Raw genomic sequence first — 25,788 nt, forward strand, 5'->3', positions numbered from 1 at the left:
GTCAGCTGAGTTTTTCAGCTTCCCGTTCTTTTTCTCATACCAATTTATTTTCTAGGGTATTTCTGCTCTGGTGTGTCTGGTCCACCGGTCACACAGAGGTGGTTTCCTGTTCCAAAACAAGTTCTGAATTCAGTCCTCTGGGGTAGGATTTGCCTTTTCTTCATCCCCAATGGTTTATTTATCTCATCTCCACAGTTTAAGGATTATATTAGGCTTTAAGCATTTGGTCTATTATTTGTAGTATCAACACGCAGTATGTTTAACCTCAAACCTGCTATTTAGACTTTTCAGTCTCTTAAGCACAACTCAAAGTCTGACAGTGAGCGTCCCATACAGTGAAAAAAGCGTCGAAAATCAACATAACACTCCAAGTTAGAAGTATAAAACCAATTATCCCCGCTGTACTACTTCTCCCATGTCCATGGCAGCTGTGGCCTGACACAGACACAGTCCATCTGTGCAGGCTGGGAACTGAGACTACTCAGCAAAAGGTTGATGTACTGTGATACATGAAAATCACTCAGTTCCACTCCTGTTTTGACCTCTGGTTCCATTTGGCAGCTCTTACATCCTGTGCTGCACTGCTCACTTGATGGTGAGGCGAAGGCATTGGGGGTTTTCCACTTTTAGTCGCAAGATAGCATAATGTGAACCGGTCAACAATTCTGAGAATTTGTTTTGAAGTCTGAAGTGTTTATTGTGTTGAAATGCCGGCTGAAACTGGAAGTGGAGATGCTGCAGGGGCTGCATTAAACTGTCCTTATCGATAAAGCTACGAATTGTTCTTTCAATGCACGTTAGAAAATGGAAGTAAATGCCTGTCACAACTTTCTGGAGCACACATAGTCATCTTTAAATAGGTTGTTTTGTGCCGCGAACAGTTGAAAACCCAAATATAATCCGTTTTTCAATTAAATTACCGAAGAAAAGCATTTCTGCTATATATATGACTATATATGAATTAACTAACAAGCAAAAGTGTTTCTGTAGTCAACTCATCAATGTATAGACAAATTATTTTAGCTTTAAAATACTGTAAAAATCAAAAAGTCAGGTCCGTAGTGACTCCTGAGGCTTCATCTGCCCAGCGAATGGTCACAGTCAGACTTAAGCTTGTCCCGTCTAGACAACCTGGATTCACTTCCAACACATTAAACACACACGTACACCTCCTCCCTCTGACAGGAGGCTGTTTTACTCTCCCTGTGAGCCAGCGCACAAAATGTACTTTTCACAACTGACTAACACATGACTGTGGACCTCAGAGCCTGAGGTGGTACAAAAAAAATGAGGCTGCTTCTCTCAGCAAAGCACCACTTCAGGCTAACAAGAGTCAGGCTGCTCCACTTAACTGCTGTGGGTTTTTGAGTCAGCACTCCTTTGCTACCCTGTGTGGGAAAACTGAAAGACAATAGAGGCAGTGACAATACTTGTTGCATTTGTCTACACTGCTCTGAAACGTTACAATGAGAAAAATGGACTCCCTCACAGGAAAGGATGCAGACATCATAGGTCAAAAAGAGCACAGGAGAATGAGCTTACAGTGGAGAAGGCGTGTTGCAAGCGCCTTATCCTGCACAGACCTTTTTAGACATATGGGACTGTTTCTTCATCATTTTGGTCCAGCAGATTTATGGCCCATCAACCTGTGGTCTGCTTGACTGGCCCGAGTGTGCTGGTCACTGTTGTCACAACACAGGAGGAGTGTGGTTTGGCTTCACCTTCAGCTCTAAAATTGAAGTGCATTATTATCCACTTTATGGGGGCCTTTTTAGTACCTTTTTAGCTTCCTGTCTGATCGATGAGGAGAACCTCTGACACTCTTATTAAGCTGCTGGAGTTGGTACCATTCGAGAAACCAGAGCAAGCTAGATTTTGTAAGTATCCAAACCGAAGAAAACACCCTCCCCTCAGGCATTTCTGCTACAAAACACATGAATGTGCACTGACTGACTACACCGACTGACCTATAGCTTTTGTTCGCCAGCTATTTGTGATCCGTGAGTTCGTTCCGCAAGCCGTTTCAGGTTTTTTCATTCTAATAAATACATAGATGGAGCAAAATAGCCTTCATGATCAACCTCAGTCTACCTGACCTGGCAGTTACTGTGTACTGTGGCACAGCACATCACCGTATCCAACTAGCCAGTGTCTCAATTCTCTTAATGAATGTAAATAAAGCACATGGCTAATGTTATTACTCAGCACTGTCAAGCTAGCAGCATGCTAGTGGGAAATTTGAGCTGTGCCGTCTCTGTCGTTCTTGTGCGAATGGCTTACTATTAGTATCAGCGGTACATCCCCTTTGACCGGTCATGAGCAATGAGTGCACATGCAGAGTACACATGGGCAGGCAGATATGCGGTTAGACAGGCAACTAGGCATTCGGTCATTATTGATTGCTGTTTAGTTAGATAGATAGATAGATAGATAGATAGATAGATAGATAGATAGATAGATATGTGTTTGTACTTGATCATAGCCTCGCTTAACTCGCACTAAATGTCTAAAATCTGAATTTTTTCCATCAGGTAGAATCCTTAAACATAAAATATCAACACCATCATCATTCTTATTAAACATTTCCCATCGGACTGTGACTGTATGAGTCATTTTTTTTTACCCGTTGTTTGCCTTGGAACAAACCTTTTGATTTATTTGCTCTTGAGTATTGATCAGTCAGCCTTGCAGACTAATGAGGACCCCCCGCACAACTTTGAGAAGTACTCAGTGGGGAAAAGAAGGTGAAATCACTCCTCTTTAATTTCTTTTGTCCATGTAGGGTCTTAAACTGTTTGCACGGTAAACTTTAGTGCTGTAAAATTAGACTGTGACGGTGTTTGTGATTCTTCTGCGGCTGGCCTTACTCACTGCAGTGAATCATGTGTTCCAAGGAGTAGATCTTGCAAGCCCAGCTGGCTCTCAGTCAACCCTTCTCTCCTCTGGCTCCAGGCCCGGTTACTGCCACATGTCTGCAGGAAGGAAGATTTGGGTCTTATTGTCTAAGGTGTCATTTCTAATAATGGAATTCAACCAGCTTTTGTAAGCACTGTGACCATCACTCAAACGTCCTCCTCCTCACTTCTGACACCAGCCACATGTATGTGGTGAGTGTGGGAGTAGTCTTTTCCCACCAGATCACGATTCTTGAATTATCGCTACAAACATTCAACACTCTACTGTCAGCAGAAATTGAGTCTATCATGCCTCTCACTGAAAAGTACAAGTAGAGGTGAGTGTTTTTTGTATTTACTCCTTGGCCTCGTTTAGTCATCTTTATCGCTGTGTTTTTGATGATAGTCATACTTTAGCAGACTTGAAATCTCCGTCATATCGACTACGCCTCCACTTTCTTCATGGGAAAAAAACGCACGTCTGTCAATTTATTTACACCACCCACTCTTTTCCCACTTCCTTTTGTTTTCCAGGGTGCCTCGAATATTACTTTTACATGCGCATTTGTACTTTTGTTCCCTCTTCCTCTGATGGATTCTAAACCTGTCACAGGAAGTCGATTGTTACCACACTGAGTCATGGTTTTATGAAGATTTTGTGGCCAAAACAATTGCCTTTGAGCAGAAACAATAAAGATATTGTTGTGGATCGTGATAAAAAACAAACATTTAAGCTAGATGGGTTGACCATGCTGAGTTTGCATTATCACGATAATCGTGAATATCTAGCACGCAAGCATACATTCCTGTATGGATTTCTAGATTATTTTGAATTGCCATAAAGGTGGAGTTGAAATCTTTTCAGTCATTCTAAATCCCTAAACCTGTCAGCATGGCTTTTCCACAAAAAAAGGTTAAATCGGATGTGTTAAAATGTATTCAACCTCTCACCTCCAGTCAAGTGATTTCACTAACTTTTATTGCCATTTTTTTAAAAGCTTTAAAGCTTTATGCTTATTATTGGGATGATATTGTGAATTGCAATTATTTTGGTCATTATAACCATGACAGGAAATGTTCATATTGTCCCATATCTATCTTTTTGAGTCACACTTTTGATATATAGTGATTAAGGACTTGGATGGATGGATGGATAGATGGATAGATAGATAGATAGATAGATAGATAGATAGATAGATAGATAGAGACTATTATAATAAGACTGTGAATTAAAATTATTACAAATGTGTTAGTATGTGTGCAGTAACTTTTTCTCTACTGACACTTTCTAAAAATGGAAGAAAAATAGATTAGAACAAAGATAGAAATGGAGAATAGAGTATCCATTTTTTTTATTTTACTATATTGTATTGAAGTTTAAAATTCTGGTTTTGTGTCCACCTTAATAGAAGTTATGCTATGTAAGTTTCACGGAGATAATTCATCATCAGACATTTTCCTACGTATGAGTTTGGTATTGCTCATAGGTATGTTCCTTTGTGACGATGAGGTCATAAGCCTGAACGACTAAGTGACATCGTAGTAAAATGCCACATGCCTCTGCAGTGCCTCAACAGGAGACACAGTCCTACCCACGTATGCAGGCAGTCTGATACACACTTCATCATGTGTGCGTGTGTGTGTGTGTGTTTGGCCTCCTCGCTTGGCTCAATGGGGCTAAAGCTCGGCAGCACGCCTGCAGCTCACATGGCTGTATAAGGGCACAGGGATTGTGCTTCACCACTGCAGCAGAGCGGGAATAGAGGAGGAGGGAGAGAGGGAGAGAGAGAGAGAGAGAGGGTGAGCTCCCATCTGGTAGTTCTTAAAACTCCTGGAATGCTTTTGCTTTAGTTACACAAACTAAACAAGATTTCTCACTAAGCCAAGACGTTCTCTCTCTCCCCTTGTGCTTGTGCTGTCCTCAACACCCTCTGCAACCTGTCCAATCAGCCTGCAACACCTTTCCAATCCTTCATCTTTAGACTTATCTCAGTGGACGTGAGAAAGTGAATATTTTGGCAACTGGTCTGCACATTAACAAGGTGAAAATAACAAAGAAGGCTCCCAAAAAATAAGCTTGTTTAATTAATATATATGGAATTCTGAGAGAAAAATAAATCCAGCTGAGGATCCAGATGTGCTTCGCTTCTAGACTAGCACCATCTATTCTAGTCCTGACACATTCTGGCCATCTCACTGCTCGCATCAGAACCATCCCGTCTTAAAACATCATCGAGGTGCTGAGTGATGGTTCCCTGGTCTCCAACCCAGAAGGGAAAGAAGCAGCTCTGTTTTAGTCATTATATGTCTTACTGTCCTGCTCGCACACAGTTGGGATGTGGTTGTTTATTTCATTTACAGCATCTCTGTATCCTCAAGAATGACTTTTTGTTGCCTTTTGTGAAAGCTGCGCTGTCTTATTACTCGCCAACAGCAACTGAGTTCTGTTTTTATGTGTGTGTGTGTGTGTGCGAGAGGAAAAGTCGAAGGAAAAGGGGGTAAGGAGGAGATGGAGGTTGTGTCTGCCATGTTTCAGTTGGGGATTACAGTTAAAGCGAGATTTGTTGGGGCCATGAGAAAAGGGATTTGAAATTTTCCACCCCTCGTGTGCACAGCTGTCTATAATTCTCACCCATCTCTTCTGTCCCTTGGCTTTCTCCTACACTTTGGCTTTTTTTAACCTCAAATTTTTTTTTTGTGAATGTCCACTTCATTTTACCGTATTCGCCTACATTGTCTGCACGCTTTTGCAAGAGGTCATGTGGTTTATTTGAAGCCTCTAGTTGAAACAACACAAATGACTTGCTTTTAAGTGACTTGTTGTGAGGCAAGCTTATGTTTATGTGGCATGAAATGACCGTTCTTGCTCTCTGTCTCTCTCTCCCTCCAGATATCCGCCACCCAGAGGAGCTATCTCTACTGCGTAAGCCCCGTGATCCCAAGAAGAAGAAGAAAAAGCTGGAGGAGGCGGAGGAGGATGATCTGGAGCTGGAGGGTCCGCTGTTAACCCCTGGATCAGGTGAGCTGATGGATGGCATTTCCTACGTGGAAGCACTTCTTACACTCTGCTCAAAGGAATCGGTGAATGGTAAAAGGGAAGGAATACATGTCTTCCTTGAAATAAAAAAAGAAGTTTATGCACATGTTAAGATGGCGTGTTGGAAGAGATCTGGCTCCTGCAAACTTCAGTTTAAAGGTTCAAGATCTACTTTGAAGTAATTATGTAGCGTTGGGGTTTTTTTTTGTTTTTCATTGTAGAAAGTTATAATCTCATTTCCCTCAAGCAGCAGGTTGAATAGCAGGTTTCACTGGCCACTGTGGAGAATCCTCCATTCTTTTTTGCGTCCTAATTGCGCCTGTGGTGCTCGAACCGCTAAGATAACTCCAGATTGCTGCACTGTGCTTCTAGTGACCAAATATGAATGTGTGAGTTTGAGGCCTGCATGGGATCCGCAGCCCCGGCTCCCGATTCCTTGGCAGGGAGGACCAAGGATGGTTGAGATTCCACACATAGTTGGTCACGCTGCCATTTTAAACCCAAACCAGGCTACACGACTGCACTTCTACTGGCCCTCCTTCTCCTCCCTCCTTCTGCCAGTGATGGGAGAGTTACAACCATGTGAGAGGGGTGGAGCAGAACAAAACAGGCTGTGCTGCTGTCACAGAGTTAGCATTAAGCAAAGTGGCTAATTCTATGAGACAGACTCAATGGGACTCATTGTGTGGATTGAGTCTCTTCTTCTCCGGCCTCTGGTCTGTCCGTTGGTGTCTTAGACTCAGCTCAGCATGCACATACATTTATTTATATATATATATATATATATATATATATATATATATATATATTTATATATATATATATACTCCCGTTTGAGTGGAAAGAGGCCTGAACAGTCGCTGTGAGCTCGGTCAACCATCACAATTCTCTCACGAAAAAATGAATTTTGCTGACTTCGATGCTAGTTTCAGATTTTGTATTTACGTTATTTCCCATGGATGGAAATAACAAAAAAGCAGCAACATTCCATTTTTATGAGCAGCACATGATGATCACACCCAAAGTTGCATCATGAAATTTCAAGGCTTCATCAGGAAACATTTTGTTTTTCGCTGGAGGACTGTGGTCACACTCTAAGGTGGTGCAGAGAAACAGAGTTTCAGCAGGAATGTGCAAAATCTGTTTACTGTCACTGTCTCCCTGCGTGTGAGCGTGCACACACAGATACACACTTCCTGTCTCCTCCCGATTAGATCGCATGCTTCAGTCAGAGAGTTTATCTCATTTCCAAGTTGTAAGGCGTTATTTGTCCCTTGTAGTGGAGGACTGACCGCTCCGCTCAGGTCACCTGATAGGAATCACAAGTCTTTGCAGAGAGGCAGCGATGCAGTCAGAACCGCAAAACTGTACAGCCAACTCCTTCTGTACACTCCACGGCACAGTAGAGATGAAATAAAGAAGGGCTCACTTCTCCTCACCATGCTCTTACTGATTAGAGAAAATTCTTTTGGATACTCTAATCATATTTAGAGCTGCAGTGATGAATCCATTAATCAATTTCAAGCAAGAAATGACAAGAATTCATGGAATCCAGCCTCTCAGATGAGTTTTTATCTGATTTTCTGAGTCTTCTTAGATTCAGATAGAAAACTGAATATCTTTGGGTTTTGGATTATTTGGACAAAACAAGACATTTGATCACCTTAAACTTTAGGAACTCGTGATTTGCACTTTTTAAAATTACTTTTTCACTTCATAATTGTTCATCTGGTAATGAAAATGATCATTATTCAGCTAGATTTTTCCCCACTAACCTTTGCTTTCAGTGGCCTTTTGTCTTTCAGCTGAACCATGTTCAAGGTAACTTGTTTATAGTTGACACTGCATCGAAGTATCTAAGCTACAACATAAAGAATTATTATATTTCTTATTATCAATTTGTTTTACCAGCAGAGTACTGGACATGTACTGCACATCAAACCTGAGAACAGACATGGGTGGATGGTGATTTGTGACCAATTATTTATTTATTTATTTATTTATTTTTATTTATGTTGTTTATTTCGGGCATGTCAATTCATAAACATCACATTTCATCATTGTTCAAATAATACAATACACATGGCCGAAAGGGAAAAGTGGGAGAAGCCAAAGCTGATCAAGTCCCGCCCCCATTACCCACAGGATAATTATATACTTTATAATAGGATTATACTTTAGGACTGGCAATCTTTTTCCAAAACCTCAACCTCTTCAGTGTACTGTTTATTGTATAGAACTCCATGTCACCTGTCTGTCTGTCTGTCATGTTAAGTGCCCTCAGAATTGGTCATTTTACTTAAAAAAAAAAAACCAACAACAAAAAAAACATGTTACTAATCCTCAGCTGTTGTCACAATTTGGACTGATGTTGGCCATGATGCCAGTCCATTGAGTCCCTCTGGGTTCTACCACAGCTTGACGTGACTGTTGTATCTAATTATCTCTGCTGTCAGTGTGGAGAATGACCTACCTCAGAGAGCCAGTGATTTCTATTTGTGCTGCAGTTTATACATGCAGGGCTTGGTCACGTTTACCAACGCCTCGCCTGTGTTTTCAATCAGTCATGCTGCGTTGGATTGCTATGAATGGGGTGGATGGAAAACGACAGAACCTCACTAGTCATTCCAGGGTGACCTCCCTCTGAGAAAGAGGGTAAACTGAGTCATCGCCCACTTTGAGGCGAGCAGTTGGCAGTGCCCGTGGAAATGCCACGGATCTCCCTATTCTTGTATTTCTCTACTTTTGTCTTTTTCTATTTCCTCCTGTCCTCGTAGAGTTTTCAGTATCCTAAATCTGGCCACTTGATGTTTTGTTCCCATTTCGCTTCTTCCCTTCCACTTCTTTCCTGTCTTTCCCTCTCTTACTCCTTCTCCTTTCATCCTAGCCTCTGAGATAATATACATCGGACCTGTCAAAGGTAAGCTTTCCTCTTCCTCTGTCCTTTTACTCTTCGGCACTGCTTCCTCGCCCTCGCCTTCCCCTTCCTCCCTTCCCTCCACCGCTCAACCGCCCCTCCCTCAGCTGGAGCTGGAGTGTTGAGGTCACATGACATGTGTAACCTTTGGGAGTAGCAGCCGAGTCACCTGACTGCCCCTGCACAGAGGAAGTCAGCTGATTCGGGTTGTCACATGATAGACGCTTTGCCTCTCATTAGAAATTAGCTCACTTGAGGCCTGCTCACTGTGCCTGCTGACTGTTTTGCAGGATAGCTTATCACTTTTTGTGAAAGTGGTGTTTACTGAGACGGTCATGAATTATTTTGCTATAGTTTCTTCATTATAGGATAACTCCTGTTGGTCCATGTAATCCTGAATATACACCACAACCAATAGACCACATACGACGAGCTTTACATAAAAATCGAATCCACAAGAGACACTTTCATTTATTGACAACCCTCTCTTGGTTTACTTCTAGTCTTAACAGCCGGTGGTGGTCGAGCTCCATCCATCTAAACCCTCAATGAATCCCCAGTGTGGGAGCATTAGGGAGTCAAGTCATGCTGACATTCTTTGTGCCTCTTCGTCTGTATGAGATAGTCCGTAAACAGGATGGAAGGGAGGCCTTGTTGTGTTTTTAATGGGCTGCCAGCTTTCCAGTTACACATCTTTCTGGATATTTGGGATTCCTCAAGAGAGACTCTATGGTGGATGGGAGTACTCTCCCTGACCCGATGAACTCGGCATTGGCGAAAAAAACCTTGAAGGAACCACTGAATCTCCCTTCCCCCCCCCCACAAGGGATGGGTGGCCATAGCCCTGCACCCTGTTCTCATGACCTCAGCTCGCAAACACAAACACACACGTGCACACTCACAAACACAAACCAAGCCCACTTCCTGATTTCAGAAGGGATTTAGTGGTTTAGCCAGTGTTGCTTCTTGACCTAGGTCCTGCAGAGGGAGAGAGGGACTGGAGGGGTATGGGGCCAAAAATGCTCCCACAAGGCCAACCAACAGGAAGTGCAAACAGCTTGTTTCTGCCAAAATCCAGAGTAATTTAAAAGGAAAATAGACAGATACTTAAACATTTAAATTCCTTTTTTCAATGAAGTTGTGTTTCATAAAAATAAAAATAAAACATGGTTTCATCATATTCCATGTGTCCTCCTCCCGTATGTTTCTGTTCCCTCTCTCCTCTCTGTGGCGCATTGTGCAGTAGTTTGCTGTGTGCAGTGCATTCCTGCAGGTTTTTTGACTGTGAGTAAGTGGGCGACCCCGATCATGCTCTGCAACATCTGCATGCTGATCCACATCAATCCCGCCATCAGCAGGAGGACATTGTTGAAGCCACTCATCTGCAAAGTGTGGGCTGATAGTCACGTGGTGATGTTGACCGCTAGCTGGCCTGGCTAGGCTGCAAGTGTGTGTGTGTGTGCTGTTTGAAAAGTGTACACCCCTCTGTTTCCACTTAGTGATGCTGTTTTTGTAGATGTATAGTATTTGTGAATGTGCACTTCTTACAGACTGATGATTAAGTGTGAAACAACAGTTAGATTCATGTCCAAGTTATGCAAGTAATATTCTTCTTTACATTAATGTGATTTTAAGGGACTAACTGGTGGCTATTTGTTTTCAGGGAGCATCTACTCCAGCCCTGGCTTGTACAGTAAGACTATGACCCCCACCTATGACTCCAGAGATGGCAGCCCACTGTCGCCCACCTCTGCCTGGTTCGGGGACAGCCCCCTCTCTGAGGGCAATCCCAGCATCCTCGCTGTCAGCCAGCCAATCTCCTCACCAGACATCCTGGTCAAACTCTACAAGCCCCAGTCCCTTCTGGATAAAGCCAAAATCAACCAGGGGTGAGATGAACTTTGCTTTGTGGTTTGGTGGTTTGGTAAAACTGCTCATAGTCAGAAAGTGCTGTGGTGGGATTGGAGTATATTAAGAGCTGTGCAGCTGATCAAAAAACTTGCAGAAGGCTGTAGAGAGATCGTCTCTGAAGGTATATTAATTTTCTGTGTACAGGTGGTTGGACTCATCCAGGTCTCTGATGGAGCAGGATGTAAAGGAGAATGAGGTGCTGCTGCTGAGGTTCAAATACCACAGTTTCTTTGACCTCAACCCTAAGGTGCGTCCCACACACAAACAATACAGTTTCAGCCTGAAAATGGAATCCCTAAGGTCATTTGTAAAGGTCATAATCTGCCAGTAAATGACTCCTTATTAGAGTTGTGTAATAGGGTCCCCAGTGAGCACAGCCATCTTAGATGCTAATACAGGCATGTTCGTCAGTGTGATTCTGGTCAAACGCTAGATCATTTTTAAGAATGATTTTATTGATGTTGGAGCCAATAAAGGTAAAAATATACATACTTTGACAGGGACCTCCATCATCTTTACACATCTAAGTCTGTTTACACGTCTACTTCTTAAAATGTGAAAAAGTTGTATAAAACCTTTTTGTGGCTCATGAGGAAGCTGTGCAAAGCCTGATAAATTGCCTTTTTTTAAATCATCAATTAAAAAATGAAAATTGATGGAGTTAGAAGAAGAGATCTTACCATATTTTTGTAGCCCACTACTCATCTCTACTTTAGGGTAGTTGCCCAAGGCTCGAAGCCAGCAGTGTTGTAGAAATCGGTGCTAAGCTGGTGCAGTACTCTGTTTTTGAAAAAACAGTCATGATGCCACATATGACTTCTTATTAGTGATTCTTCCAAATATAGTTTGTGTGTATCAGAGAGCTTGAGACTGTGTTTACTCACAGCTTGTTTGTTTGGTTGTTAACATCTCTCCACAGTATGATGCCATCCGAGTGAACCAGCTCTATGAACAGGCCAAGTGGGCTATCCTGCTGGAGGAAATTGAGTGCACGGAGGAGGAAATGATGATGTTTGCTGCCCTGCAGGTAAAGAGAGAGTGTGTGTGTCTCTGTGTGTGAATGCCTGATCTCAGTTTTCCTGTTACAGCGTTGTTGTGTCAGGGTCTGAAATCTGAAGACCTGCAGTCCTCTTTTCGTTCGTCGATGGGCACATTGCCTTTTCAACCGCAAGCTAATGAATTGGATGGGCTTCCGGCCCAGAGCTGAGCCATGTGGCTGCCAGTTCTGCTGCTGCATGCATATTAAAACTTGGCTATTGTACAGTGATGCAGAAGGAGTTAATGGGGGCATTATCAAACATAATTCCCAATGGGCTTCTCAATTTGCCTGAATCTCAATCAATTACCTTTTTATTTCTGACTCATAGTTAACAGAAAAAGAAGAGTCATTAGGCTTTTGAACAAAAAATATTCTAATGAATAATGAAAGCAATTAACTTGAAAGACATTAATGTACCCCACTTTTTATCTACGTGAGGCAAGTGTCACGTTTAATGCCTGGAAACCAGACCAAGTGAGTCATCAGACGAAGAAAATGAAACATTATATCCTAGTTTTCCTAAATGTTCATGTCGATGTATTCTTACAACATCAAATTATCCTATGTTTATCCTTATCCTTCAAACCTTGAGGCAGCTTGCCGAAGAGCTGGACTATAAATTCACAGAAATCAAGTCAACACACGAATTACTCTTTTGAGTCCAGTCTAAGGAGGAGGAGAAATGGGAAGCAGTGGAAGTGATATACAGATGTGACGCCCTTTAGCCTCCTCAGGTAGCCCCCTGTACCCTGGGGGTGGTGCACATGCTATTCCTGACCCTCATAAACTGCAAGTGCCAAGACCTGAGGACGCCACCCTGTCCTCACCCCCGGGGTAATTATAGAGCATCTCGGGCCACAGCACCCAGTGCCTCGGCCCAGACCACCCGACCCCCCAGCGAGACCCTGTCTCATAGACCTGCTCGCATTCTTCTAAAAGCCCTCTTACACTCAGAGGTGTAAGGTGTGTTTCATCAGACCGGTTATAATTACACTTAACTGGTTTCGTGTTACTCTTCCTGAGAGAGATGCTAATCCGAGTTGGGTGTTTAGACTGGCAGCCACTCTGTCACTACCTGTCTGTTAGCGGTTTTGTAGCTGCTACTATGTTTCAGCTGGATACTATGAGCTCAGGGGTTTTTAGCTAATGTTTCACTGGTGATACACAGGGTCTAAATAAAGAGCATGATTGTCCACGACCAGTATGTTGCTATGATGCTATCATCTGGGTGTTATATGTTGCCGGTAAATATTAATGAGGTAGTTGGGAGTCAAGAAAAAGTGACCGACCTTAGGGGCATAGGTTGGACTTTGTATCTCAGCCACTCATAAACCCGAACCGGAAACAACCCCCTCCCCCCAGTTTTTAAAAGACTTTCAGGGTGGAATAAGCGGAGGAGTGGAGCGTCATGTCGAGCCCTTTGTCCCACATTCTGTAACCGTAGCTGGTTAAAGCCTCACATATCTCCCTCAAACTCTGCCTCTGTATCTCTCACTCTCTCAACAGCTGTTCATTCATATATTAGTGGGGGGTTGTTGAGGGGTTGACATTATAAATGCCATTTGTCAACAAGTTGTATTTAGTGTCTGTGACTCACACTGAGAGGGAAACATGGTCAGGTTTTCAGGAGCAATGTGGGCGATTAGTCTGTCTAAAATGTTACTACCCTCACTCGTTGGTACCAGAATAATGAATCTTGTGTTATGTTCTAATGTACACATTGAATTAGATGATGACATGATTCAATAATCAGGCATATTCCTTTAAGATTTTGTCTTTATTTGTTTAATTGTTTGTTCATAATGCATGTCACAACGAGCATCACATTTTAGCAGCATTTAAAAATATGATTTTGTAATTGAAGAATATGTTGAAAACTTTCTGATGGCTCTTAAGATATAACATTTTGTCCGGCAGTCTAAACCTTAATGAAATAAATTGTGTCTATGTAGGACTGCTTTCTGAGTGCTTAAGCTGAGTTTAAATCCGGGAAAATGTCACGGACGGTCGTTAGGGAACATCCTGAGTTCTCAATAATGGCCCCATCCTGTTGAATCAGTGTTTGAGGTTTCTAAAGAATGTCTCTTATTCTAGTTTAACATGCGTTCACAGGAAAACAATTTTCAGAGCCTGTTACAGTTAAAAAACATGCTGAGAGAGCATGTTGTACAAACCATATGGCTCTATTCTCTCAGTGGGTAATCACCAGCCACCTTACCCTCTCCTTCATCCTGAAACTAGTCAACTCATCTTCATCTCTTTCAAAGTTAAAAAAAATCATTGTTTTGTCGCTGGTAAACTCAATGGTGCATACTGGGCAGCACTTGCTAACATAAATGCCAACACATGTTAAAGTATTTATATGGCAATTATCACAGACCAATTCACTTTTATAAGACAAAGTTGGAGGGTTTATGTGTCGGTAGCACACATAGCAGGAAACTTTATAGATATCAATAAAACTTTTTTGATGAAGGTGTCGGAACAGCTAACATTTTCTAGCAAAGCGTATCTCCATCTCTGCCATCCTGTTCTTTTGTTGCATCGATATCTTGGAATGGTTGTTGAAGACAAATCTTGTGCATGGAAACACTCTGTAACCTGAAGGTTGTAGGCTATAGCAGTGCTGTGAAAAGACCTTGAAATCTTTCTCACAGAATCATAAACTTTTCTCCAACTAGCCTCTGCTGTCATGCATATAATGATAATTAGATTGTGAAAAGTTCTGAAATCATTAAACAGTTTCATGAATCTCCATACACTATCCTGTAATATTTTCAAATCTTTTGGTGCAGATGTTGAAGTGCTATAAATACCATGTAAATATGTAGAATCCCTGGTTTTACACAGAAAATGTGCTCAAACATAGATGAAAAATTATCCTAACTGGGACTGTTTCTTTCTTTTTCTCAGTACCACATCAACAAGCTGTCAATCATGTCTTCAGACAACCACATGAATAACAGCGAGAAGGAGGTGGATGAGGTGGATGCGGCCCTGTCGGACCTAGAGATCACTTTGGAGGGAGGGAAGACGTCCAACACACTGGTACGACAACAGCTTCACATTCACTGCAGGAAATACCTTTTGGTCGCAGGTTACAAATTCCCAAATTGTCGCTGCTTGGCAGTGCGTTTGACCCTCTGTTTCTCTATTGTATGATGATGACGTCTCCTGTCATCATGGATAATTAAACAGGAGCGGAAACTTACAGACACTGTACAGTGAGGAGGGGAAATGACGATGAATTTCCCAGAGAGTGTTAAGTTTCACACTGTTGTTTATGAGGCCTGCATCTGACAAAAGACTGGGGGTGTGAGATATTTGACACTTAAGCAAATAAACCCAGCACCGGCTGAACACGTCGAAAATGTGTGTCCATTATTATAGCAGCCCCGTCCGGCTTTAAGAACTTGTAAAGTTTATACAGCTTATCGGAGGAAACTGAGCTCTGAGATATTGCATAAGAAGCGTTTTCTTTAGCATGCTCTACTGAGTAGTGACATTGAAAGTGTACAGAGTTGAGCCTTAGATCATTGTTTTGGTTCTTTTTGACCACTTTAACATTAAAGTTTTCCAGGTTCATACTAACAGTGTTTTTTTTGTTCTTTCCTGTTAGGGTGACATCACGTCTATTCCTGAGCTAGCGGACTACGTCAAAGTCTTCAAGTACGTCCACAGCCACCTCATCCAGACCACATGCACTTGTGCTGTTATCAAAAACAACTGTGCTTGAGTGCGTGCAAAGATTGCATTTGTCCAAAAGATGCTGACTCTGTCAAAGAAGCAGGAAATAAAAGGTTTCAGAGCTAAATGAGCAAGCTGTTGTCTGGTTTGCATCAGTATAATAGGCAGCATTGTTTGCCAAAGGGCATTTGCAGGCTGAGCTTTCAGTTTAGCTTTTCAAAGTGATTACACTTGGACCAAGCATATTTTTAACCATATTCATTTTTGGCTTCAAGCCTCTGCTGACAGGCAGGTGGCCCCTGGGGTGGTTGTCTCATAAAATGTATAAACCACAGGGAGCGATATCAAGAGGCTTTTCCTCTCTAATGGTTTTCCATTAAGGTTCACGTCCAATGCTGGCTCCTTTTCCTGTTCACCTCACTGACATTGCATTTGAGATGCCCTCTTTTTCACCTCCCTCCTTTGTACTCCTGTATGATCTCCCCTCCCCCACTCTCCCTCTTGACCACTAATAAAGAAAAGGGGGTGTTTTTTTTTTCCATCTGAAGTCTAACATGTCTTCCTCCGTCTGTTTATATATTTTCCAGACCCAAGAAACTGACACTGAAGGGCTATAAGCAATACTGGTGCACGTTCAAGGACATCACAATTTCCTGTTACAAGAGCAAAGAGGAAGCACATGGGACACCTGCTCACCAAATGAATCTTAGAGGTGCGAACACACAAGAGATGTCATTTCATATCCATGCAGGAATGTTAATGGTACATGTGGTGGTGTTTCCAAAGAAAGGGTGTGACCTTTTGGCCTCTTCTCCCACTCTGCATTTTGGCTTCCATGCGTAGGTTGTGAGGTAACTCCAGATGTTAACATCTCGGGTCAGAAATTCAACATCAAGTTGCTAATCCCTGTGGCTGATGGCATGAATGAGATCTGGCTCCGGTGTGACACAGTAAGACTCGAGTTTTAGTGCACCATTTATGATCGTTTTCTTTTTGGCCGATTCCTAAACATCAGTGTTTGACTTTCCTCTACTCCAGGAGAAACAATACGCCCATTGGATGGCTGCGTGTCGCCTGGCCTCCAAAGGCAAGACCATGGCCGACAGCTCTTACAACCTGGAGGTCCAGAACATTCTGTCCTTCCTCAAGATGCAACACATGAACCCTGACCCTCAGTTCATTGAGCCAATCACCACAGACATCAACCCAGAGTGCCTGGTGTCCCCGCGCTACCTGAAGAAGTACAAGAACAAGCAGGTAAGCCTTTGCACACTGTCTTTCTGTCACTGTGTATTGTGTGAGCTTGTGTACTTGTTTGATGAGTCGGTTGTGGAGTTTAGACGAACAGCGTCTGATGCTTCCCAGATGGGCGCCTCCTGGCATCGCGCTTGTCTTGCACTGGAATGCAGCCTCCCTCTACTCCCCCCTCCTTTACTCTCCTCCTCTTCCCTCCATTCCTTCTCCCCACCCCCAACCCTCTGTCCGAGGGGAAACCAGGACAGCAGACATCCAAACCACTCAACAAGAGTACAGTAGAGCTGCTTCATGTCGGACTGTAATGGATACTTCCTCTGCTCCAGCCTTTGTTCTTGGAGACAAAAGAGTGGAGATCTCAGTCATTGAACATGTAGGTGATAAATTAATCTGGCGCGAATCAGAATATATTTGTCGAAACACAACAATAAGGAGCCACCGCGGCCAACATTTTAACAACCAGGTGTGAAGCTTACACACTGAGAATGAATTGACTTTCTTGCAAGCGTTAGGTAAAGTCCACAATGTGCCCAGCGGATTTGCATGCAAGCAACAGGCTGGTGTGTGTACAATGGAACAGCTGAGCACACGGCTGCCATAGCCGTGTTAGCTGGGGATGGGTGCGGGAGGGAGGGAGGGAGGAGGGTATTACCTCCTTGTAGCTTACTCACTCAATCTGGATTTGTTTAAGTTGTAGTAGAAAAGTGGAATGTTGCTAGGAGGTTAAAGAGATATTTGGAGGGTGTTGGTGGTACAGTAAGTGATGACTCAGGAACAGTCTGGGCCAAAGCCTGAAATATACTGGACGTCTAAAGAGAGTGAGAGGTGGACAGAAAGATTGATTCAGGTCCTGTTCATGGTTGTTAACATAGCTGGTTGAGTCTGTGTGCTGTAGGCAAGTTCTTCTAGTGGGCCACAATAGAAATCAGGCTTGTTCTTTGTCTCTGCGATACTTCTGTGTTCCCATTCATATGGGACTGCTGTAATCCCTGGACGTCACTGTTCAGAAAATTGCGGTTTCACACACCGTGCTGCTAAAAATTCAGAATGAACCGAAAATGACAGAAGTGCTCAAGAAAGATTCAGTTCTCCTTCTCGTTATGTGTCACTTTTTCTCCCTTTTTAAGACCACTTAGGAAATCCCTCTATTATGGGTTTGACAAAAAACATCTATTCTTAGATGAGTCATGATTCTCTCTTAAAGGATTATATCTCGATGAGGGCGAGTTTTTTTTATTATTATTAGTTATTTTTGATGGTCCGGCAGAGAGACGAGCACTGGTCCACTTCTTGGTTAGCTTCTGCTCCACAAGCACTCGGAACTTTCTCTACTGTTATTTACCTTAGAGGAGTTATTTCATTGGTTTTTCCTGTAAATCTGAAACATGATTCTGAGGATATTCTACAGTCTAAGACTTAACTAGCCCAGCATTTAAATCAAGATGAAACATTAATCATTCTGCGTGCCATCAAAACCTTATGACCTGTGGTTATTGAATGCGAAACATGATCGCTGTTGTTTTATCTCGGTTGAAATCATGAGCTGCTCAGATGTCACAGTCCACTGTCCACAGACCCATATTCTTTAGAATATAGGCATAAAACTCATGTATCATGTGTCAGTTTTTCTCAGAAGGACAAATGGTGAAAAAAAAACCCTGCATGACATAATACTTTGCCCGGAATAGAAGCTAGCATGAACAGGGAGCAGGACCTGGACTTTTTTAGAACGAGGGTGTGCGTTTGTCTGGGGCAGTGTTCTTTCTCATTTCCCAGTCCCACTCTGATCAGGGGTATCCCCAGGCACAACATGAAATAGCAGTGGCATTATGTACAGTATGTGTATGTGCCCGCACACTCACACACACGTGTACTTGCGTATAGAGGGCGTAGGGCACCAGGAAATGAGTCGTGCCCGAGAATGCTGCGCGGGAAAAACTGTCTGGGAAAAGCCCGCGACCCCTCCCCACCTCCCTTAAACTGGACTTCCTGTTTCAGGACTGGCCCTAAGAGACTTCCGTGCGGCAGCTCCCGGCGGATACACACACACAGGAATTTTTAGATTAGTTGGAGCAGTGTTGTCTCAGGTCAAATCTATACATTTACACCAGAGAAAAGCAAACATTAGCGACATGATAATAAACTCCTGGAGGACGGTGACATGGCACTCCTTCGTCCCGGTGCTGCTTAGTACACACCGCCATCTTGTGGCTAAAAGGAGAATTAAGAAGAAGCTGTGTGATTATTTTAATGGCCTCAATGTGAAAGCTTGCTAAGAATAAACAGACATTATCTAGACCTGAAATGTACAGCTACCACTTCCTGGACGTGGAACCACTCAAACGTTGCGTAAATTCCCTCTTTTCTTTCATAAATGACAGAGTCTGACTGCCATTGTGCTCTCTCTCTCCCTCCTGTGGCTGAATACTGCATGACTCCCAACATCCCCTGTCTCCACTGTGTTTCTGTTTTTATAATTATGACCTCCTACTTTGTTTTTGGATCTTTCCCTTCGACAGTGATCTTACCTGCCTGTTCTCTTTGTCCAATCTTTCCTTTTTTTCTCTCCTCTTGTTTGCGCCTCCTTCATTCCTCTGTGTCCCTCTTCCATTCCCTCCTCCCGTCTTCAGCCAGGCTCTATCAGGGACTTGGTAAGTTGAGTCATGTGTCCATCGGGTGCCTTTTTAAGTCTTAGATACCTTCTGTGTGTGCATGAGTGTGTAAGCTCTGAACACTTTTTGTGTCTGGGTCGCCTCACCTAACCATCAGTAGCACAGCTGTCATGTCATAGTGGCCGTTAGTCACAGTAGAATAGATCCTTCCTGTTCGTGTGTTTGTCATTTGTTTAATGTTTTTCCGGAGCCATCACACATGCAAGGACACATTAATCTATCATGATAGAGATGCATCGATTGCAATTTTTTAAAAAGTCTGACCAGCCAATTCTGAATTTCTTTCTGTCTAAGAACTATAATTAACAGCATACACAAACATTTTCTGACCTTCTTTTGATGAAAAACTCAATTGTATGTTCCAAATAAAACACTGGCTAATAAATAACTAATAAAAATTGGCCATCCGTCAGTTAGCGGTTAGCATATGTGTAGATGTGACCGGCAATGAATTGGATATGTCTGACACTGACCTGCCCGTCACGATCACAGCCGTTATTGCAGAAAACTGCCCGATTCCAGTCCCTGGCAGGTGGATCGGTGCGCCTCTTATCAATACAACCACTGGCTGTTTGTGTTGCTACGTTAATGGTATGGAAAACCAGTGAGGGTACAAAAAAGGGACATTCTGTCAAATAAATGGACCTTGCAGGCTTTTTGCATGTTTTAGCCCATTAAACTCAAGTTCCATATTCTACAAACTGATGCCAACCATTTTTCAAAACAACTCAAAAGTTTTTTTTAGATCGAGAGAAGCTTTAATGTGTTTTTACTTCTCTGTCTGTACAACATGAAAAGACTATAAACCTTGCATGCTAGTAATCCATCACAGTAAAGATCTTTTTGTTTGTTGTTTTTTGTTTTATTTTTATGTGGATGTGCTTACGAGAAGCTGCAACAAGTCCCTTAATTGCTTCTGCACAACAACAAAATGATTGAGCTCATCCACAAATCCCCGACACCCACATTTGATCATTTTTTTTCCTTCTAAATTTTGTTTTTACGATACAGCTCGAGAATGCAACGCAAATCAGCAGCTGGCTGAAGCATGTAGGAGTTTTGCAAAGTGAAGTTCACTGCGATGGATAAATTACGTCTGCTGGTTTCTATACTGCGATCACAAACTAAGAAAAGCTCATCCATAACCCTTAAACTCTTAGAGAGGAGGTCACTCCAGGTGATACACTGCTCCCCCTAGTTGAGCGGGTGCCTGCAGCCCTGAAAAGGATTTAGGGTCAGTAGGGAGATGCACACATGCATGCACACTCGCGCAGATTGGCAGCTTTTTTGGCTCATTAACTCTAGTCTGGCTCCTCAGGGGGCTCATAGGTTCATGTTTGTTTGTCTGTGCCGTGTGAAGTAGACTGTTACTGTGACAGCTCTCTGGTTATTGGCTTACAGTTTGTGTCCTGATGGCTTAATGGAAGCAGCCACGGCTTGTTTACACAGTGGGTTTGTGTGGGTGCTAGTGTGTGTATGTGTGTGGGTGTGGATATGGGTGCATCAGGTGGTTGAAGTGTGGCAATAAGATGCATTTGTTTTTATAAGTTTGGAGTGTAATATTGTGTGTGTAATGAGTGCGATTGTGTATTTGTCAGATTTCCGCCCGGATCCTTGAAGCCCACCAGAACGTGGCCCAGATGAGTCTCATCGAGGCCAAGATGCGCTTCATCCAGGCGTGGCAGTCCCTGCCTGAGTTTGGAATCACTCATTTCCTTGCCAAGTACGTTTGGTCATACCTGTTGAATGTCTTTTATATTCTATGATAACAGATCCATGCCTTTACCCAGAAGATAAAATCCCTGAACGTGGAAAATCTAGTAAAACAACCATTATGAGAGCTCATGTGGGAGAAGCAATTTAAATATGATCAAAACTACACAACTTCACAGTGGATCCTCTTCTTCTCCTCTGCAGGTTCCAGGGTGGAAAGCGGGAGGAGCTGATCGGCATCACCTACAACCGTCTGATCCGGATGGATGCCAGCACTGGAGATGCTATCAAGACCTGGCGCTTCAGCAACATGAAACAGTGGAACGTCAACTGGGAGATCAAGATGGTAGGGAACGCACCGAATACCCTTAAATATAATTTATACTGTACCAGATATTTTTAGGCTATTGTCACTCAGTGTTGGAGGTTAATTTGAGTTGATTAAGGGGAAGTATTTAAGGCCTTCAACTCTAATGTATATGTAAAAGTGATGTCATTTGAGTCAGCATCAGTTGGGGCTGAAGACTGCAAGTGTGAAAAGTGTTAAAAAAGATGCAAGCTCACTAGACCAGTGCAGCCCACTCCTAATCTCTTTGAGACTAGCTTCTTAAGGCTAAATTAGCCTCTGTTAGCATAACACACAGCTGAGACCAACTGAGCTGCTTTGTGGGTAATGGTAGGCACCAGGTTTTGACTAGGAAGACACATGGAATCGAACAACAAACAACAAACAATAATTGTCAAAACAGATTTTCTGTTTTGACAATTATTGTTTGTTGCAAACTGTCTAATGTAAGTCTGACAATGTTACAATTATATGCCACATTTTTGGGAGTATTCTTTGTAGTCAATTAGTAGAATATCAGAACAAAAATAACTTTCAGGTTGTCAGACATAATTATTTTCTGGTTTTCCTCATTTTAAAAAGTAAATTGAATATCATCTTGGTTTGTGATTTGATTGGCAAACACAAAAAGACAGGCCAAGTTGATTGGGGCATTAAAATAAATTAACTTAAAGCTTCATAAGCTGCACAGAGCCACACAGTTTGTTGTTTGAATCTGCAGCACTAGCAAGCCTTCCACAACGCTGGAGTATTGCTCACCTGAGGAAAAACCACCCATGTGGAAATTATCTGGATACCATCAGAAGTAATCAAAGGGAACATGGCGCATCTGTAGCAAACAAATTACAGTAATGGCTCATTCATAGAGTCTGCAGGAGGAGCATGATTACATTTCACTTGTCTTCACCGAATCGTGACTGACGTGTTCTGCTCTGTGTGCTCCAGGTGACGGTGGAGTTTGCAGACGAGCCCAGTCTGTCCTTCATCTGCGCCGAGGTGGACTGTAAGGTGGTCCACGAGTTCATCGGTGGCTACATCTTCCTGTCCACGCGTGCCAAGGACCAGAACGAGTCCCTAGACGAGGAGATGTTCTATAAGCTGACCAGTGGCTGGGTCTGAGCTGCCCAGAACCACCGGGGGTCAACGATTGTAGGTCAGGGGGCCAGGAGGGGGAGTGGCTGGGTGTGGGGGTGGGCGGTTGAACCACAGTGTACGGGGTTTATTTTATTCTATTTCTCAGTGGGTTTTTTTTGTTTTTTTAAATCATTTGGGGCTGTGCTGATGAGTCCAGAACAGCACTACTATCGCCATGGCTGACAGTTTTTATTGTTATAGTTTTTTGGTTTTTTTTGCATTAACGCTGACAAGGTCATTTGTTACAACACTAATTTTCTGGTGAATGGATGAACTTTTTCGAAAACCCCTGTGGTTGAGCAGAAGCCTTACACAAACCCTGAACCAGGGAAGCTTCTCTGTTTTCCTACGATGACGATGACGATGACGATGACGACGACCACCACCTGCCTCCTCTCCTCCTGGACTTATGGCCATCAACTTACGTCCATGACAACCCTTTAAAACCAATCAGATTTAATCCCAAAGAATCTTTCTCTCTCTCTCTCTCGCTGTCATTTTTTTTCTCTCTTTCTAGAACTGGACTAAAGGAGCTGACGGAAAAACTGTCATTAAAACTTACCGTAAATTGTTGTGCCACGGATATTTACAGCTATATCAAATTATTTATCCTAAAAGACAGATTTTATCAGACAGCAGTGGCCACTGATCACAGCACTACATGTCCATCCTGTCCGCTCTATGAAGGGTTTAATCTCTTTGAAGTCACATGTAAGCACTTCGACACTATACAAGTCCTGTTTATGAATAAGCTGTTGTTAAAATTTCCTTTTTTGCTTTTCGTTGTCTTTTGTTTCAGAGCTTGGCCAGAACGATTTTGAAATCTCATTGTACTAGCAGACAGGTGTGACGTCGAGGAACCTCGGTTATGTTTTGTATTTAATAGACTGCTAACAGTGAGCGTGTCTGAAAAACGCACTACAGTTCAGTGCACTGGGATGAGTGTTTTGTGGGTTTGAACATCTTTTTCCAATTTATGTTAAAGTCCTCTGTGCAAAAAAAAGTTCATCTTAAAAAGTCATTCGTTCTAGTAAAGTCTATGTAGAGTTTCTTAAAGGTCCAGTGTCTAGGATTTGGTGGCATCTAGCGGTGAGGTTGCAGATTGTAATCAGCTGTATATGCTATAGTTTTACAAATAAGTGTGTCTGTTCTGGACTATACATAACAAAAAGCAAAATTCTGAATAGTATATTCTATTTCTGCCCCTTAATCCAAACAAATCCTGCACAAAGAACCTTTTAAAAAGAAACTTGATTTAAAAAATATATCAGAAGCGACATGACTTTTTAAGATGCCTCCCTGAATTTTAGACCGCCCCCCCCCTTTTTTGAAGGAAACGCTTTTTTCCTCTTCTGTTCTGGAAGTGCACATTCAAAACCTCATGTGCCAAACTGCATTCATACTTTGCCAAACGTGTCTGTTAATGGCTGCTGTTCCGACCACAGTTACAAGCTGCTAAATCTCAACAGCATGTTTGGAATTGCATCCAGAGGTCTGAAACCCTTTGACGCCTCATTGCTTAAGTGCATGTACACTACATAACAGGAGGGGCTCATCACTCCCATGCTCCACCTTTTTAGTTTTATCGCCATTCTGTTTCTCACACCATATAGTATTATTATTATTATTATTATTATTGTTATTATTATTATTATTATATTATAGTTTTTATCATTACACACCAGCAAAAGGTCACCAAGTTTGAAGAATGAATATGCAACGTTTTTTTTCCTGTCCTCAGTATGAAGGATCAGTAAATGAAGTATTATTTTTTTTGTAACTAATGTAAAAACACAAACATTTTATAGAATTGTACAGTTTTTTGTTTTTTTCTGCTCTTTTGGGAAAGAGGGGGGAAGCCATCTGTCAACATGTGTAGTATTCAGAATTGTGCCTGCTTATGTTGTGGTCTTACTGAGTTTTCAGATGAAGATATATATGAATATATATGAAGATAACACTAGTCTCAAACTCCAGGTTTGATTTAAGATATTTGTCGAGTACATATTGTAATTTTTTTTTTTAAAATATAGATACGTATGCCTTCTCAATGTGCTCTCTTTTTTTCTTGCATTTCAGCTTCATTTTATTGGTTTTTCTTCTTTCTCTTCTACCACTTGTGGATCACAATGTCCGTTCGTGGCCCTGAGTTGTGTTTTTTAGCTCAATCTTTAGACTGACAGTGATACTTAATCTGCAGCAAATTTGATTTGCTCATTGCCTTTTAAAAAAAAAAAAAATCTTCACTTATTCATCTGGTTTTGTCACTAAATGAAGTGTGCCATTTAATAATGTCCGTATGAAGGAAGCCTACATTGTTTAGACCCTGGAGTTTGAGACAAATCGGCAAAAGTGAACAGAAGTAAGAGAAAACCAAACCTGGTCTGTGTTTATTTTCTCTGATGTTGTTTTTTTGTTTGCCTCCAGTGTCAGGAGCCAGCGGTGCATGTCCTGCTGCTCTGTTTTCTGACTGTAAAAATGCATTTATTTTAAAAAATAAAGTAATTTTTATTTAAAGACGGTGTCCTCTGGTTTCCGTTTGCCCTAACAGTGTTTAAAGTGATACAGCTGGTGGGATTTCTATATTATACCTGTTGTCAACAAATCCCATGCAAATACAGGGACTAACAATGTCTTAGGATAGATTTAAATCATAGAAAGCAGTGAACAAATATTTAGGTTATTTACACTGACATCGTCAACCCGACATTAATCATTAATTACACTAAATCCTGCTGACAGCGTTACCTCCATGTTGAGGATATAATACTCATGTACCCCAAGTTAGAATTTAGATGTCAATCTTTTAATATGAGAATTGATCATAGTGCACAGAAAAGTAAAATTCATAGCATAACAATAGCATGCATATCCACACGCCTCCTGCATAGCATACATACTTCATGTGCACTGGTCATGTTTCTCCACTAGAGAGCGGTGCTTCACCAGCTGTGCTCCCCACCTCTCCACCTCTTTCCCAAACTTCTCCAAATCTGACATGTTTACCCGGCGTTCCCGGCAGAAAGAACCTGAAGGGCCAGATTGAGGAGGAGATTAGATCAGCGAACGCCTGCAGGCAAGTCTGTCAGCAGGCTTTTTGCCCACAGTGGACAGGGCACACGTCCGTCTGTCACCTGCTGAGCAGCTGGGACAGGAGGTGTTGGTGGCCGTGATGACTGGGGAG

The 25,788-nt window shown here is 42.3% G+C and overlaps 1 protein-coding gene across 4 annotated transcripts in view; it reads left to right on the plus strand.

Moving 5' to 3' along the window:
* fermt2 (FERM domain containing kindlin 2) overlaps nucleotides 1-25,121 on the plus strand; it is a 43,028-nt gene extending 17,907 nt beyond the window's left edge. The window contains exons 4-17 of one of the 4 annotated variants that reach the window (XM_030391363.1): nucleotides 5,785-5,913; nucleotides 8,819-8,851; nucleotides 10,512-10,737; nucleotides 10,904-11,006; nucleotides 11,679-11,786; nucleotides 14,712-14,846; nucleotides 15,418-15,467; nucleotides 16,073-16,197; nucleotides 16,329-16,435; nucleotides 16,524-16,742; nucleotides 19,370-19,390; nucleotides 21,010-21,134; nucleotides 21,329-21,470; nucleotides 22,416-25,121. In XM_030391363.1, coding sequence (XP_030247223.1) covers nucleotides 5,785-5,913; nucleotides 8,819-8,851; nucleotides 10,512-10,737; nucleotides 10,904-11,006; nucleotides 11,679-11,786; nucleotides 14,712-14,846; nucleotides 15,418-15,467; nucleotides 16,073-16,197; nucleotides 16,329-16,435; nucleotides 16,524-16,742; nucleotides 19,370-19,390; nucleotides 21,010-21,134; nucleotides 21,329-21,470; nucleotides 22,416-22,589 — 1,697 coding nt within the window. In that variant the 3' untranslated portion in view covers nucleotides 22,590-25,121. The remainder of the gene's footprint in view (nucleotides 1-5,784; nucleotides 5,914-8,818; nucleotides 8,852-10,511; nucleotides 10,738-10,903; nucleotides 11,007-11,678; nucleotides 11,787-14,711; nucleotides 14,847-15,417; nucleotides 15,468-16,072; nucleotides 16,198-16,328; nucleotides 16,436-16,523; nucleotides 16,743-19,369; nucleotides 19,391-21,009; nucleotides 21,135-21,328; nucleotides 21,471-22,415) is intronic. The other 3 variants (XM_030391364.1, XM_030391365.1, XM_030391366.1) reach the window with 3 other exon arrangements.
* Nucleotides 25,122-25,788: the final 667 nt, after the last annotated feature.

Source organism: Sparus aurata, chromosome 16 (genome assembly GCF_900880675.1).
Source record: "Sparus aurata chromosome 16, fSpaAur1.1, whole genome shotgun sequence".
Lineage (NCBI taxonomy): Eukaryota > Metazoa > Chordata > Actinopteri > Spariformes > Sparidae > Sparus > Sparus aurata.